Source organism: Rattus norvegicus, chromosome 1, assembly GCF_036323735.1.
Source record: "Rattus norvegicus strain BN/NHsdMcwi chromosome 1, GRCr8, whole genome shotgun sequence".
NCBI lineage: Eukaryota > Metazoa > Chordata > Mammalia > Rodentia > Muridae > Rattus > Rattus norvegicus.
The window spans coordinates 164,177,323-164,194,491 of NC_086019.1; the positions used below are offsets into that span (position 1 = coordinate 164,177,323).

Genomic DNA, 17,169 nt, shown 5'->3' on the forward strand with positions numbered 1-17,169 from the left:
GAAGGAATTACTCTGAAGCCCTTTAGAACTTCAACCACACTGTGTGTCCCAGATCCCGTCTTTAATAGTCAGCACCATCACTCTCTCCTGCTGCCAACCGAGGTTCCAGTGCAGAGGCTCCTGCTGAGCGCCTTCTCCTCCCAGGGGCTGGTGCCTGGGGGTGGAGTCCAGTTTGAAATCTGGTGCAGGTACAGTATGGACAGCCCAGGCCCCCAGGAAGGAAGTGCCCAGGCACAGGCCCTGTGCTTGGCCAGGTGGAACTGTTGTAAGAAGCCCAGCAGGACACCCTCACTTTACAGTCTCTGTATCTGACAGTAGCTTGTGTCTGGGATTTACACTATGTTAGGCTCTTCTGAGCAGTTATGTCTACCCTCGTACCCTGTGGTCCTCCCACTTCCCTTTACAGATAGCAGTCACCATTTTTGGTATTCTTTCACCACTGTCTTTACTCAGGTCTTTATTCTATGAGACCTCACTGCTGTGAAAGCCTCCCAGCTGTTCTCCCCACTTCTACTGCTTCTTCCCACCATCAGAAAAAACAGTCTTCACAAAACATTAATGTTACAGGCATTGGAAGGTTTCCAGAAAGGATGCTGGTCTGATTGTAAATGTTCAGCCCTGCTCCAACATCTGTTTACACCTCCAGGAAATGCACGATAATGATTAAGAGAATACAAGTAAATGTAAAGGAAGAAGAACAGGATCACGAACTGCTGTCACCCAGCAGAAATGCTCTCCGCAGTCAGGTGGAAACCAGACACAGGAGAGATTTTTTTACAACCGTCTATCTCTCATGTGCAGCTTTATGACTTAAGGGATTAGTATGACGTGGAAAGGAAATAGAGTGGGTACCAACAGATTCTCATCCTACTGCAAGTTAGAACACCATAGGCCTAAAGGCGTAGATGAGCCGTGGGGACGAGGGAGCTGCCCCGCCAAGAACCACCGCTGCGATAGGATGGAACTTTTGAGGAAGGCCCGAGGCACAGACAGGTTCTCACCAGAAAACCTCTAGGAAGCAGAGCTTTGCCACCCTGAACGAGAGTTTGGATTTATAAGGTTGCTTCATGTGATGGGCAGTGTATCCAGCCAGCCCAGCCATCATCATATGCCACCAGTCTCAAACAGCTGGCCTCCAAAGAGAGCGAGATCCCTGGGGCAGACTGCAGTTTATCCACCTGATGACTCTAGCTGGCATGTTGTGCTTTTGTGGTTTTCAGATACTATTATCCTAATGTAAGGGACCAGATGGTTGCCAAAGGAACCTTGCCTTTATCAAGGATCTCTGCCATGGTAACCATGCAGCACCGTGAAGACATTGGGACGCAGAACTTTAATCTCCCGTTAACCCCCAGACTTGAGCCCAGCAAGGAACTGAAGAGCCAGTCATCAGGTAATTGAAGACTTACTATGTCTTTCCTTTTCAAAGGCAGTGTATATAGATATTCTTTTTTTTCTTTCTGAATTAATGAGTCTTCACTTTGGAGGTATTTATCGTTTTGAGTCTCCCCGTCTCTTAGAAAGATGAGTGTAGAATATGTAATGCGACTTTGCACATAATTTTAGAAAACTCACAGTCCCATAGACTCTGTATAAATGTTGTTTGTCTCATTTTACCGTGAACGCTTAAGCATTTAAAAAGCCTTCAGCTTAAGTGCTAAATACTTCCTAGGTACTCTAGAAGATTACTCTGAGCCAACATGAGCAGAAGCAGGGCTGGTGGGATGTGGTCAGCTTGCATGGGAACTGGCTATAAAGGAGACGTTTCAAAAACATTTTTGTCATATGTATTCACACATGGGGAGGGCACACCTGCCATGGAACGTGTGTGGGAGTTAAGATTTTATTTTATGTGTGTGGCTCTTTATGCCATCCATAGACACACCACATGCATGTAGAAACCTCCAAAGTCAGAGGAGGGTATCAGATCCTTTGAAAGTAGAATGTCAGGCAGTTGTGAGCCTCCACGTGGGTCTAAGAGTTGAGTGTGTGTCCTCTGCAAGAGCAGCCAATGCTGAGCCATCTCTCCAGCCTCAGGAAAAGGATAACAGGATGGCTCAGCCACTGCTTCCAGGCCAGATAATCATGGGCAGACTGCAGCTTACCCACCAATTATTCTAGCTGGCGTGTTGTCTGAGTCGGTCCCCAGGACCTACTTGGTAGAAAACCAACTCCCACAAGTTGTCCTCTGACCCGGGTGGGTGGGTGGGTGAGTGGATGATGGTTGGGTGAGTGGATGGATGGATGGATGGATAGATAGATAGATAGATAGATAGATAGATAGATAGATAGATAGATAGATAGATAGATAGATAGATAGGCAGGCAGGCAGGCAGGCAGGCAGGCAGGCAGGCAGGCAGGCAGGCAGGCAGGCAGGCAGGCAGGCAGGCAGGCAGACCGACCTTGAAAGATTAGATAGACCTCGAAAGAGCTTAACAAGAAGAATTTGGCATTTGAAATGGTATTTTAAGCTGATGGTTTCTGGAAAGGCAGTCCATCCTGCAAGATTATCAAAATTAGCTTTCTGAGTCAAGTTACTTGATACTTGTTGAGAGCATCTGCCAAAATGAAAGGTTTTAATCTGTGGAAGGCTTTTAGAAAAGATGATGTGTGGTTACATGAGGCACACTATACAACTTGAGTCTTTTATTACTCACTGTGATTGCAGTCATCCTCCTGTCTCTCCGGCTAGGAGCTGATGGTTTAGAGGAACAGAGATCCTTCCAGCTAACCTGGTAGTCTTTTTCTTCCTGTTTTCATTTCATCAGGTTTCCTGGATGTGAGTTTGAGATACCGGCGTAGTCCAAGAACAGCAGAGGGAGTCCTTGCTGCCCGAGCTGTCTCCATCTCAGTCCAGATTATCAGAGCCTGTGGTCTTCAGGCAGCAGCCAAGTGAGTCCACCTTAGAAAAGTGCTTCTTAAACCTTCCTGTGGAGCAGCCTACACTGCGTGATGCTCCTATGCGGGTGGGTGACTGAGACCTTCCTGTAGTGTAGTCTACAAAGCGTAATGCTCCCACGGGGTGACTGTCTTGGAAAAATTCCATTTCATTACCCAGGACTTTCTGTTCAAGAAAGCATTTCAGATTTTGGGAAGTCCCTTGTAGACTCTTACACTGCTGTATTGCAAATTCATTCTTCACTTTGCCACAACTTTGTATTCTCCCCCGCCTTAGTCCCCTACGACCATGGTTATGCTCTGTACCCTCACCATGCTGTGTGCTCGCTACATGTCCTTTATAGACTCGTGATCACATATGTCCATCTCTGTATGACGTCCTTTTTTCCCCATCTTGTACCTCTTCCATCTGGTCTCAACATAATGACTGATAACCTATTAAAACTAACTCCAGCCTTGACCACGTGTCTACTAAAAGAAAGCCACCATCCTTGCATTGTTGTAAGGGTCCACACAATATGACCTCCTGTAATCTTTGGAACAGTGTAGAAGGGAACAGCAGTTGTAATCTCCCTCCACTCCAGTCACTGGCCCTCTTATTGCTTCCGAAGACATTAAGGACATTTCCCCACTCAGGTCCCTTGCCTTTCTATTTATTCTGCCACGTCTGTCTCTGTTGGGGAACAGTGTGGCTGTCTCCCTCAGCTCTTTGCTGTTATTTCTCTTAGCCTTAAATATTTCCTCTTCTCTCTTTAAACTTTCGCTTTCCTTGATGAGTGTGTAGCATCTCGGCAGCCCTCCTTTACTGTTAGCACCTCAGTTGTAACACATGCTGCCCTCCTTTACTGTTAGCACCTCGGTTCTAACACATGCTGCCCTTTCTATCAGGCCTGCATTCCCCACACTAGACTGTCAGTTCCTCTAGTTAGATACTCTGAAATCCCCTCTGTACCCCACATATCACATGGATGAGCTCTGGCAGCAGTAGGTACTGATAAAAGTAGACCAACTCCTGCCTCCAAGTAGCTCGCTTAGGACTTCAAGAAGAAAACCAGTTCCCCTAACTTCTCTTTTTGTGACTCAGATTGTTCACCTTGAACTGTACTGGTCTCTAAATGTGTGATTGGGTCACTGCCCATGTGAGGTCTGATGCTGAAGCAGCTGATAAAGGTTCAGTCTAGTAAGCCACTCCGCACTAAACTCTCCAAGTAGACTTCCCTAAGTACCCAGCAACATCTTAGTGTTTGTCCAAACACTTTCAGGGGTCAGCAAAATGGCTGAGTGGGTTAAAGCATTTGTTACCAAGCCTGAAGATCTGAATTTAATCCCTGGGATGCACCATATGGAAGGAGAAACCAACGACTAAAAGTTGTCCTCTGGGGGTTGGGGATTTAGCTCAGTGGTAGAGCGCTTGCCTAGCAAGCGCAAGGCCCTGGGTTCGGTCCCCAGCTCCAAAAAAAAGAAAAAAAAAAAAAAAGTTGTCCTCTGACCTCCATGAGTGTACACAAAAATAGATAATGAAAATGTACTAAAAATAACTTCTTTCAGGCAATATTTATAAATTTTATTTTATTTGATCTCTCTATGGGGGAGGCGGGTTTGTGGGTGTGTGTATGTGTACCATGTTCATTCAAATACCCTTGGAGTCGACAAGAAGGTATCTGAACTACAGTTAGTTATAGGTAGTTATGGACCACTCAAGTGTTTGTTTCCGGAACAGAACCAGGGTTCTCTACAAGATCTTGATGAGCCTTCTCTGACCCCAAATACCCATGCTGCTAAAATTGGTAATGTTCATCTGCCAATAACAAATGACACTAAGGCTACTGCACTAAGATCACAGTTAGGGATTTCATTGAACAAGTTGGGTTTACTGCTAGTTGCAATGACAGAAAGTAAACACCAGGGGGAAGTAGAGAGTGTCTTAGTAAGAAGGCCACAGAGGACTTGGAGCATCTAGCTGGGATTCGCTCAGCTGGGAAAGCACTCAAAGGAACAAGACTTTGCTGCATTGTCTTTCTTAGACAATTTTATCCAGAAGGAGGGAAGGGAAGACTAGAATCAAAGTTGAACCTGTTAAGCTTCAGGGGTCACCCAGTCTATGGAAGAGTGTTAGGTTTACAGAGTTACCTTGCTTTAGCGTGTTCTAAAGTAAGACAGTAAAGAAGCCTAGTTTTTGTCTCACTTTGTTGTAGTGACAGAGTAACTTTATGTCCAGTGCCTCAGGGTGGTTTTTAATCAGGTTACTCCCTACATTAGAACTTAGAGAGTTTCCACTGTCAGTAGCAGTGGTCTCCCAGTTTTAACTGAGCATTTTAATTTAAAAGTTAGCACACTTTCAAGTTGGGGTGTGCTTTTTCATATATAAATTATCTTCTGGTACACCTATATTAATATGCTAAATACATTATGAAAAATGTCTTACAGATAGAAAAACTTGAGTACATCTAATAACAAGTTTTAATATTTTCTTCCAGTGTCCCAGTTTTTTACCCCATGAACCTCTCTGCAAATATACAGTCATATCTAGGGTGCAGAGAACGCACATTATTCACTGCCAAAAGCCTGGACAGAGACCTGTCGATAAGCGTGCTCAGCGCTTGTGAGAATAACAGGTACTTCCTGGGCACTCAGGCTGATTTCTAATATGTCGGGTACCTTCTTCCCCTTCCCTTTCGTCCCCTACAGGGCTTTGGCTGAGCAGGAACCCGCTCTACAGTTTAGTGCCGCTGTTGGAGTCAATGCTTCGGTCACCACCCATCTCTCATTTCTGCCCAAAGGGGAACAGCGCCAAACCCGCCCTGTGGCCTGCTCCTTCTGCCCCGAGTTCTCCCATCACCTTGAGTTCCCGTGTAACCTGGTGACTCAGCACTGTAGCGGAGAAGCCTGCTTCCTGGCAGAGCTGTTGGAGTTTGCAGAAATCATTTTTGCTATCTATCATGAAAATACCAAATCAGGTAAGCACCAAATGACTCGTCACCTTCAGAACCACATGAGGCTCTCTTTTGGATGGCGATTCCTTCCTAGGCAATACTGGAAAACTTGAGAAGGAGGCGTTATAATCTCTACAGTTTCCAAGAGGCAAAGCCAAAGTGAGACGGAACTGTTGATGGAGCAGTGTAGAAGGGAGCCTCGGTTGTGTTCAGATGTTAGTGGGTGCGTGGACGTGAAGGGTGGGTCTTTTCACTAGGGAGCTTCGTGCACTTCCCTGTGCCTGCAAACGGAGGGTGTGATTGGACAGTCTAAAGACCTTCAGACTGACCAGAACGCATCAACTCAGCCCTGACTAGCATGTGTAGAATTGAAGTGTTGTAGGAGTCCACCGTAAACAGGCCTCAGCCCAGCAGTAACTCCCCATTTTTGCTTCACTTAACAGTCAGTGATATAACCAGGATCCAGTCATGCAAAAACTATCTGCTTGGAGTAGTAAAGGTTCCAACAAAAGATCTGCTGGTCAAGAGATCTGGTAAGGATGCTGCCATGGTGAGGTAATCCTGTCTAGCTCCCATGCAAAATATACCAGGAAGCCTGTCCCCAAGACATGCTGTGAACTCACCCAGGTACCTCACAGTTCTCTCAGGCTTGCTATAACTGCCCTGGTCATGAGGTCATCTCACCTACTTTAAGAAAACTGGCGACATGTTGAGAAGACAGCGGCAGCACCTCTGCACATATGGCATGATGTGATTAACGTCTTCCCTCAGGCTCTGTCTGACCTCACAGTAAACGTGGCAGCCAGATGATCTCAAAAAAGCTGATTGGCCAAAACTACACAGCTATTGCATTTCACAATTCACAATGTAGTCATCATTTACCCGTTCCTTTGACTCTCCTGTCCTCCACTACAGTGGAATAAAGATAACTGCATAGAGGCCTGAGCAAACAGGCCCAGCCTGGCTCTGGGCCCAGGACCCAGCTTCTTGCTCCATTCCCTTTCCGTTGCACTCACAATACCAGGGCATCAGCGTCTCGGATTTCTAGAGCACTTCCCTTCAAAGCACTTCCTCAGCCATTGCTGCAGTCAGTGATATGTCAACTTCCGTAAATAAGATCAGTGTGCGTTTTCCCATGTGTGCACATACAAGTGAGAACGATGGGAGATTATCGGCTTATCCAGAACAAGCCACTAGTTTGGAGTCTAAACCAAGGAAAGAACTCAGATCTTCCGATTTCTAGCCTTATCCTTCCTGTCTATTCTCATTGGGTCTCAATGGTCAGAGAAAGACAGGCTCCCAACCTAGTGTGGGTGTGTTTTCTATTCAGCTTTGGGCCAGGGTAATGGGGAATCTGAGATGTAAAGAGACTGTGTGGTTTCTCTTTGAAGATGGTGATTGAAACTCTCTCCTTTTCCCTGTAAGGGATCACAGGATGGTATCCTGTCATTTTACCGGAAGATGAAGGCCTGCATCAGGGCCTGGAATTTATGCAGAAGATTGTGGGAGGCCTGGAGCTTTCTGTCTCCTTCACGCATCCCGGAGATAGAGAGCGGGTGTTGGAAGCTGCTGAGCTGTTGGGCTGGAGCTTTGAGGATACCCCAAAGGATCTTGTCAAAATGGAAGAAGAGGTGCCAGCCACTGTCACCATCTCCACCCCCAGACTCTGGCTCCCTCTCCACTGTGTGCTGCTCGCTGGTCATAAGAACATTCATAAGAATACATATTGCTACCTTCGCTACAAGCTATACAATCAAGAAGCCTTTTGGACTCCTCTCAGGAAACCTAAGGAGTCTACAGACAACCAGGTCCTGGTTACCTTCAAGGCATCCAAAAGAGCAGAAGTTACTCGGAGCCAGTCACTGCTTTGGTACTTCAGGGAGGAGAAGTTAGAGATCCAAGTGTGGCGAGCTTATGGCAACGATAACTTAGAGAGGCCGCACCAGACCGACAGCTGGATTGGCTCAGCCTATGTAGACCTGTCCAGACTTGGGGAAAAATCAACAAGGACACTAACTGTCAGTGGTGAGTGAAGATTCAGGTTTAACTAAGCACCTTCTCTGTACATAAATTCATCTGATTTGTACGTGTAATCTGGTACCTAAACTATTATAGCACTTAGTTAACGTGTACAGGATGGGGTCGAGTGAGTCTCCCCGACTAACTGTAATAGGTATGTCAGAGCCTGGGTGGTCATGGACGGTGACGGTTTATTTGCTGCATTGAAGAGCACCTTCAAGGATATTCTCTTCCCTGGGTATTTCTCAGGACAGTCGTCTTTTTTGGTGAGCACCTCTTAGAGCTGGTAAAATGACAGCACATCATCCTGTGATCCCTAATGGGGAAAGAGTTTCCATCACTGCCTTCAAGAGAAAACACACAGCCTCTCTGCATCTCAGATCCCCCACTTCCCTGACCCAGTACTGAAATAAAGAAAATATACATGCTACTAAATGGGTTCAAAGACAGAAGGAAAAGTGTTTTACACACAGAATGTACTGCTCACCCCTGTTGCTTTCCTTTGGTGTTCAATGCACGAACTTGGCCCTGGGAATTCAGATTTGAGCAAGGACTCGTTCCTAGCCTAACTGTCTGTACGCTAACCTAACAGGAGATGCAGCTCTAAGCAGTGGATGAAAAGCATAAGAAGCAAAGGGCTCCTCAGTGGAACAGGAGGGCTGTGCCGCTCATGGGCCTGGAGGTTTGGTAAAGGACAGAATCTCATCTGAAGTGTAGTTTCAAAGGATTTAGGGGGAAACAAGGGAAAGGGGAAAGGTTTTGGTTTTGAGTCAGGGTCTCTGTGTAGCACAGACTGGCCTGAAACTCACAGAGATCCACTGCCTCTGCCTCCAGATTGCTGGGATCAAAGGTGTGCTCTACCACACCCAGCTATGTGTTCTAAAGACAGGAAGAACAAGTGTGCAGGCACAGAGACATGAAGTAGCTAGGTGTATTGAAGATGCCGTAAGTGACCTGGACCCGCTCAGGGTACACAGGTTTACAAAGCACTGCCATAAAGCCAGGACTGTGGCCAAGGAACTTGTCCCATCAAAGCAAAGGTTATTTGGTCTTTCTTCCAAGAACTGTGGAAGGCTCTTACAGTAGGTTCTGGAATGAGAGCTCTGCACTCTAGAAAGTGAGTCTACTGCCTGTAATGAGTTGCAGGGAGCCGGCCAAGTGTTTTGTTGGGTCTCATGGATCACATAGCCCAAGGTCACCTCAAGTTCACTATGTAGTGAAAGATTATCTTGAACTCCAGGTCCTCCTTCTGCCCCTTTAGAATCCAAGATTGCAGGTGTGGACATCTTGTTATGTGGTGGTGGGGATCATACAGGTTTCTCATAAGCCTGGCAAGCATTCTGCCAACTGAGTGCACACCAGCCGTGACTAGAGTCTGTGCAAGTGTGGGGCTTGCTCAGTTTAAAGCTCCAGTAAGATATTTCTCTGCTCTATGCAGCTAGAGGTCATGACCTGTTTTACTTCTGCTTCTTTGGTTTGGGTTTTTTGTTTTGTTTTGTTTTGTTTTTTTGGCTTTTGTTGTGAATGTGTGGTTTTGGTTTTGGTTTTGATTTTGTTTTTGTTTGCTTGCCTGCCTGCCTGCCTGCCTGCCTGCCTGTCTGCCCTGCCTGCCTTCTTGCTTGGTGTTTTTGAAACAAGGTCTCAAGATGTAGGCTAGATTGGTGTAGAAGTAGTGATGTGTCTCTAAACTGGTCTTGAACTCACCATCTTCCTACTTGAGCTTCCCAGGAGCTGGGAGTATAGGCATATGGCTCTAACCCTTTTGATGGCCCTCTCTACAAAAGGAGAAATGAGTGAGTTCAGGCGATTTCCCAGACTGCTGGGCTCTTTGGGGCCCAGCAGACCTACGTCTAACCCTCTGAGTATCTCCCCAAGGCTGCATTGCCAGCTTCATCTAGGCCAATCCAGGCCACTTTACCAAAACCAGAGAAAGAGTCTTTGAAGCAACCCAGGCTAACTTGAACTAACTTTTTTTTTCTTTTTTTCTTTATTAAATTGAGTATTTCTTATTTACATTTCGATTGTTATTCCCGTTCCCGGTTTCATGGCCAACATCCCCCTAACCCCTCCCCCTCCCCTTCTATATGGGTGTTCCCCTCCCCATCCTCCCCCCATTACCGCCCTCCCCCCCAACAATCACGTTCACTGGGGTGAACTAACTTTTTTTTAAAGATAGGCTTTTAGCTTCACTGCTCAAGAAAACAGATCTGGGACACAGAGTATAGGTCAAGGGTCAGACTTCCATCACAAATCCTCCCTTTTTATTGTTTCCAGAGAGGCTATTGAACATTCCAGATTGTCTGTGCCAGTCATACCCCACTGGTTTAAGGTTTGTATTCTCTTGTACAGAGCCTTAGACATTTGATGTGTTTGTTAAATGTGTCAGTTAATATCCACTAAGTCAGCCAACCTGTTTCCATATACTGTTTACACGTCACGAGGGTTAGGAAGACCCACTGGGTGTCCTCCCTCTATGATGACTCTCATTTTGTACTTTTGAGAGCCATGATAATCTGTGTATCAAGAAGAAAAGAAGCTGTTAAAGCATTTTAAAAAGTCAACTGCCATCTGTGGCAGGTAACATCTTTTTCTCCTAATAGGAATGAATCTAGCAAAGCAATCTTTGAGAGTCAGAAGGAGTTATTGAGACTCTAAGTAAAATCTCATTTTAAGGTCCAGCAAACCAGTAAAGTTTAAATCCACTGATTCTTGGGTATATGATCTTGACAGATTCATTGACCCATCTGAAATTCTGGCACAGAAAGGACTCCACTGTTAGTACCCTTACCCTCCTTACTCCTGCCACCCACTCCTACCTCCCTCCCAGTGGTGCCTTGGGGATGTTGTCTGATCATATGCAGATGGTAAAGAGGCTGATTGGAGCCCTGGATAACTTCCCAGTGGGGAGAGATGAGGGGACGCTGTATCATGCAGAAGAGGGCTCCTCTTCCTTTACCTAGTCCCCCCTCCCCATGTATGAATTCTCTCCCATAGCAATGTTGCCCACCGCAAAGCATGTGGTTCTGGCTTCAAGTCAGAAATTAAATACCACTTAGTATTATTGAATGCTACTGGACATAGTAGGGGCAAGTTTTCTGTATACCAACTTCAGATTCATTTGGCAAATTGTGTTGAGACCTGTGGTCTATCCCAGGAAAGAGGCCCATAAGCAGCCTCCAGGAGGTCTTCTTTCTCACGCAGGCCTTTTTACCTCTGTTCTCTTACAGGTGTGTATCCTCTGTTTGGAAGAAATGCTTCCGACCTCTCTGGAGCTGCTCTGCGTGTCCATGTGGTTCTTTCCCCCTTCTTCCCACACTCTGAGCCCTCTCGTGAGCTGGACTCCATGGACTGCAGCAGCCACAGTGAGTCTGAGCAGCTCCCCAGAAAGAGCGATGAGCCCCAGCTCTCTCCGCCCTGTGTGCTCCAGAAGTCTCCTGCCTCCACCCAGGTCCATGGCAACAGCACTGCAGCCGATGTGTGCCCCTCCCAGCAGGGCCCTCCCGAGTTGGATGGGACTTTTGCTGTCAGCATCCTGGTAGAGAGAGCCATGCACTTGAGCTTGAAAGGTATGCTCTCCATACGGACCCAAAAGCAGGTGTCCAGTTCCTCACCATACTCTGTCTTCACAGAACTTTCAGGTCATGCCAAGACCTACAAGTATGGTTAGTTTTCTTAGTAACGCCGCAGATCATAAATTCCTGACCAGAAGTCCATATGTCACCCTCAGTGCCTCTCTCTCTCACTTATCCACTGTCCAGTCTCCACAGCAAATAAATGATTCTATTCTTAAACTTCTCACAACTCTCTCCATCCTCCTCCTCCATTCCATCCACTCAGATCCTCAGGATGCACCCAGGGTCTACAAGTCCCCAGGAAATTCATAAAGAAAACTCCAGAGTTGGTGATCCTACTACATACAAAGAGAATTGTGTTAATATGCCTAACTGCTGACAGCCATATAAGTCACAGGCATCTTGTGTCATTTCATATCTCAGAATACCACTTTATTCCACCAGCCCTTAGAACTTACAGGGCTTACAGCTGTCTTATCAATAAAACACATACTTTTATATTACAGAGTCCTAAGTTTTCATAGCTCCCGGTATAATTGGATTTCTTTATATTCTGATGTGTTTTGCATTACAAATATAAAGAAACACTATTAAACGAAGAGGCCCAAACACTTCATCAGACTGCAAAGGAGCCTGGGAAAACAACCTCCTCCCAGCTTTGTTCAGCCTTGCTTCTCCACTAAGATTTTGCTTCGCTATCATCTTTCCTCTTCAGGCTGCTCTCTAGCTCCCCATCAAGGCTTAGGTGCAGCATTGCTGTGGACCAGAGGACTACCTAGCATAAGGCTCCCTGGTCTGTTCCCTCAGCACCTTTCCATCATCACAGTATTGGCCAGATGTAGTCATTTCCCCATGGTTCTCTTCTCTGCTAAATAAGCCCTATCAAGAGTAAAGGCCTTGTATTTGTTTACTATGCATTCGTTCATTTAGCACCAAGATGAGCAGTAGAATTTGCTGTGTAGTAAGCAGTCTTGGTGCCAGGGATAGAGTGGCAAACAGACAGGGTAAACAATCATGTGTTCATCTCAAGTTCCTGACACATGGCTTGAAGAGGAAGGATTTCTGCTCACAGGTTTAAAGGTTCAACATGGCTGCATCGCCATAGAGGGCAGAGCTTGGAGCACAAGCTTTTCTTCAGTTCGTGACAGAAGATGCAAAGAAAATTCGAAAGAGGAGTCTAAAACAACCCACAGCCGTCAAGGACACAGCCCACGTCATATCATACCTCTCCCATCTGAGAGCCAGGCACATAGCACATGAGCCTGTGGAAGAGCATTCACTCTCAAACCGACAGCTCTGCCCCGGTTGTTGCCTCCAGTAGTCCCCGCCAGTGTCTTTCTCATTCTGCTGCCAAGACTGTATGCCTGGCCAGAAACCAGACCTTGTCTCTCATCAGTTAAAATACTTGGTTCCTTTTATGTCACTTGCAACCCTGGCAACAGCACCCAAAGCCCTGCCCCTCCAGCCTCCCCAGCCTCCCAGCTCCTGCCCTTCCGGCCTCCCCAGCCACACCAGCTTCACTTCTCACCATGTTCACTCACAGCCAACATGTTTTGTGCCAGTGCCCTGTCAGGTCTCAATATTGTCAAGCCTTGTGCTGTTTCTTCTGCTAAAAATACCCCACCCCTTATTTGTGTGGCTTGCTTCCTCTTCTTAAAAGAGTAGGTAAAGTGATGCCATCACTCTGAAGCCACCCTGTCACCTATTAGCAGTACACATGCCTCTGCACCGAGAGCCGGCCTGTACCACCACCACATTCCCACAAGTCAGTATTTTGTACTAAATACTGTCTCTGGTTCTAGTCCTCGGGTCAGTGAGTGTGTTGCTTATCTCTGTGTCCTAACATCCTGACTCTCATGATGCAACTAAGCAAATATGATCTCCTGTCTGTAACTGTGAGGCATAGCCTCTCACATTTCTGGCTGAGTGAACAATTTTTAAATCACTTGTTACTTGGCCTCTTGTAACAACCAGCTCATGACAACACATGGGGCAGACTCCTGGCAAGTAAAACTCAGGATGGAGCTGGGGCAGTGACTTGAGACAGATCAGAGCAGTGTTTGTGTACATCTAGAATTAGAATTTTATTATGGGAGATGTTTTGATAGCATGTGTCCAGAGGAGAAACATGAGGCCAGGGAAATGAAATGGCAGTAGTAGAAAGGTCACTGGTGAGCCAGGCTTAGTGGCATATGCCTGTGTTCCCAATACTAAGGAGGCTGAGGCAGGAGGACTGTAAATTTGAGACCAGCTTGGGAGTAGGAAGGAAGAACAAAGGAAATGGGGGAGGGGTGTCACAACTTGTCAGACAGAAAGAGTTGCCCAGATAAAGACCGAAGGTAAGAGAGCTAGACACAGCCCTGCTTATGCATATGTGAGGCCCCTTCAGCTCTCTGATACCCAGGAGCTCGGCTTCTTAGCCTGTGAGTCATAGCTAATACAGATTGCATAACAGTGTGGGAGTCGAGGAGCATTGATAGTAGGGAAAGGTTTCTGATTGTACAGAATCAAGCATTAGCAAATCTCAGGTGTTTCTGGCAACTTATAATGCTTGACTTGATAGCAGCCTTGGTGCTGAACTCACACATGTACATTTTACACCACATATGCAGTTACCACTCAGAACCAACACACACCCTGAGACACCTGTTACAATGTTACAAGTTACAATGTTTATACAAAGTTTTCTACTTTTTAAATTTTGAGATAGATTCTTACTATGAAGCCTTGGCTGGCTTTGAAATCACAGAAACCCACCTGTCTCTGTCTCCCATGTGCTGTAATTTAAAGATGTGAGCTGCAACACCCAGTAATTTAATTGAGGAAAACAAAAACTTTTAATATTTTCTCATCACTGTTCCTTAGCATGTATCAAATTACTTTATTTCTAGATTTTAGTAGAATGTTTGGTTTCTAGATTTTAGTAGAATGTTTGGCTTTTTTTCTTAATTGCTGAATTGAGTTTTATAAAGGCAGAAAGGAAGGAAAAAAGGAAGAAAGAATCTGCCCATGAGTTTTAGCTTGGAATTAGGACAGAATTTCCAACATTTTTCTGAAATGGCCCTAAACATGCTTCTGCCATTTTGTAATGTGCATCTATGCAAAATCAAACTAAATCGACCACATCCTGCAGTATCAAATATTCAACAAAGATTTAATTCTTTATGTAAAAATAAACAAACACATCCATAGACTGCTTTTATCTTTTATGGACAGTAAATTTATGTGTATTTTAAAGAATTTTTTTTTTTTTTTGGAGCTGGGGACCGAACCCAGGGCCTTGGGCTTGCTAGGCAAGCGCTCTACCATTGAGCTAAATCCCCAACCCCCCTAAAGAATTATTTTTAAATGAATTTTTTAATAATTTGCTCTGAGTAAATGTTGATTTCTATGCATGTTTCAAGTTTATATACCCGCCCACCCAAGTCACATACAAATTTCTTCAGATAAAATACAGTCATCCCCACTGTGTTTTCTTTCAGGGAGCCCCTTGACAGATCGGAAAGTGTCCGTACCTAGTTGTTGTGTGTCCTTTGCCACAGCCACTGAGCCATCTCCTGTGTACACCCATGTGGTTGAGAATACCGATTCCCCCATCTGGGGTTTTCAGCAGCAGTCCAGGTTTGTATTTCTGATGTTCACCCCCTGTTCAAAGTCAGCTCTCTGTTCTGGGGGACAAACTCCGAGCCAGAAACATAATAGATACAGCAGTGTTTGAGCAGAACTGCAAAGTGCATCTTTATGAAGTCATTTAGTCCCAGTGTTTATGAATTCATCATGGCTAACAGGAGTTAAAAGCTTTATTGTTGTGTTGTTGCAGGTTTTTTTAACCTTACTGCATTTGTGCGTGTGTGCTCAGGCGCACGCAAACTCATGCACATACATCATGGCAAGTGTGTGAAAGTCACAGGACAAATTGTGAGAGTTAGTTCCTTCCTTGTGGGTACCAGGGACAAGTTGAGTTGTTGGGCTTGGTGGCAAGTGCTCTTACTTGCTAAGCTATCTTGCTTGCCTTCTTTCCGAGGTTTTAGTTCTAATTATTGCTCAAAATATAAAAAATAAAAAAATAGTGAGAGACAGAAATATGCTCTGTCTCATATATTGAGAAAAATTCTGTCTGCAGTTAAGTTGTGGTCATCCTGGAAAGAAACACCCACATTAAAGGTTATCCTCAAGTGTGGCAGTGATGGAAAAGAAGTAAGGCGGATGCTGGTAGTAAGATGGCTCAGGAAAAAAAAAAGATGATTTAGGCCAATCTGGAAGTCAGAGTGTGCTTCATGAGTAAAACTCCTTAGCTAAATATTAGAAAGCCGTATACATACATAAATTATGTAGATGAAGAAGCCAGGGATAGGGGTGGTATTCCAGGCAGAGAGTTAATGTCAGTAAAGGAAAAGACCTTTCTTTAGTGCAAAGAAAAGAACCTGGTCTTTGTAACTGGAGAAACTCTGTATCCAGCCACATCCCTGACGTACTAGCCATGTGAATCACTAAGTCACCTAGAATCTCCAGACATCTGATTCTTCATCTTAAGATGGATATGATCTTAGAGGTCACTGTAAACATCTAAATTAGATGAGGTTATTTTGACTGCTTAACCAGTTTTAATAACAGACATAAAGTTCAGATGGTTGATGTAATCACTGTATAAAATACTGTCTTTTAAAATAGAAAGTTGCCAGTCCTCATGCATAGTATACCCCTTTAATTCTAGCAGTCAGGAAGCAGAGGCAGGTGTGACTCTATGCATTTGAAGTCAGCCTGGTATACACAGCAAGTTTTAGGCCAGCCAGGAATGTATAGTAAGACTGCCTAAAACACACACACACACACTCACACACACACACACACACACACACACACACACACACTCACTCACTCACACTGAGGTGGGGGGGTGCTGTTTTCCATTGAATGTAAGGGTTTTTTCTTCCCTTCTCATAGTATTTCATGAAAGGAAATTATCATTTATATTCAGGTTTATTACACAAGCTATTTTAAGTATTATAAGTGATTACCTTTCATTGGCCTCAGGGTTTATGTTGTGGCCAAATTTTGCATCCAATCAATGTGTCAGATCTCCCACCCAGAATGGATGCCACTCTGGATTCTAAGGCATTGATTTCTTCTTGCAAAGTTTTCTTTGCTTCTAATATTCCTTGGGTTTCTCCTTGAGAATGTCTAATGAAAATATCCCCAATCTGATAGAGTATGGTCAGCAGATCTAAGTTCTGTACTGTAGGAGGTTCCTATAGCTAACTCATAGTGATTGCTGTTTTCTAACAGGTTATCAAAAGAGCTGCTTTTGGACCCACATCAAACCCTGGTCTTCAAAGTGTGGCATAAAGGAGGTATGAGCCCTATTCTGTGATTTCCTTTTCCAGCTAAGCAAAGCCATGGTGTCTAGTAGAGGAGAACCTTACTGAAGACATTATTCTTTTGTGGAATTTAAATACTTAGGAACCTTTTTTTGTTTTGTTTTGTTTGTTTTGTTTTGTTTTGTTTGGACTACTTAATGTAGGAATCCAATTACATCTGAGCCTTTCCCATTGCATCTGTCTTTAGCTATAATGTACAAGGCACATGTAAGTCATTTCCTTCCACTTCATATGATGTTAGGCCTTCTTTGGTTCTGGTTTGTTAAGCAAGACCAGTATGGAGAGACCAGAGTCTGACAGGTTATCCTTCCTTGTTTTAAAATCTTCCCGATGAGGGAGTGCTGATATCATGGTCCTCGAGCCTACCTT

The 17,169-nt window shown here is 44.9% G+C and overlaps 1 protein-coding gene across 9 annotated transcripts in view; it reads left to right on the plus strand.

The window, feature by feature from the left end:
• The window catches only part of C2cd3 (C2 domain containing 3 centriole elongation regulator), a 97,785-nt gene that overhangs the window by 50,019 nt on the left and 30,597 nt on the right, over window positions 1-17,169 (plus strand). For 6 of the 9 annotated variants that reach the window (XM_017588950.3, XM_017588951.3, XM_017588953.3 and 3 more), the window contains exons 18-26: window positions 5-188; window positions 1,221-1,393; window positions 2,769-2,892; window positions 5,587-5,855; window positions 6,275-6,364; window positions 7,257-7,856; window positions 11,078-11,416; window positions 14,905-15,043; window positions 16,709-16,773. In XM_017588950.3, coding sequence (XP_017444439.1) covers window positions 5-188; window positions 1,221-1,393; window positions 2,769-2,892; window positions 5,587-5,855; window positions 6,275-6,364; window positions 7,257-7,856; window positions 11,078-11,416; window positions 14,905-15,043; window positions 16,709-16,773 — 1,983 coding nt within the window. Of the gene's footprint in view, window positions 1-4; window positions 189-1,220; window positions 1,394-2,768; window positions 2,893-5,586; window positions 5,856-6,274; window positions 6,365-7,256; window positions 7,857-11,077; window positions 15,044-16,708; window positions 16,774-17,169 lie in introns of those variants that run through there. The other 3 variants (XR_005502031.2, XM_017588952.3, XM_063285140.1) reach the window with 3 other exon arrangements.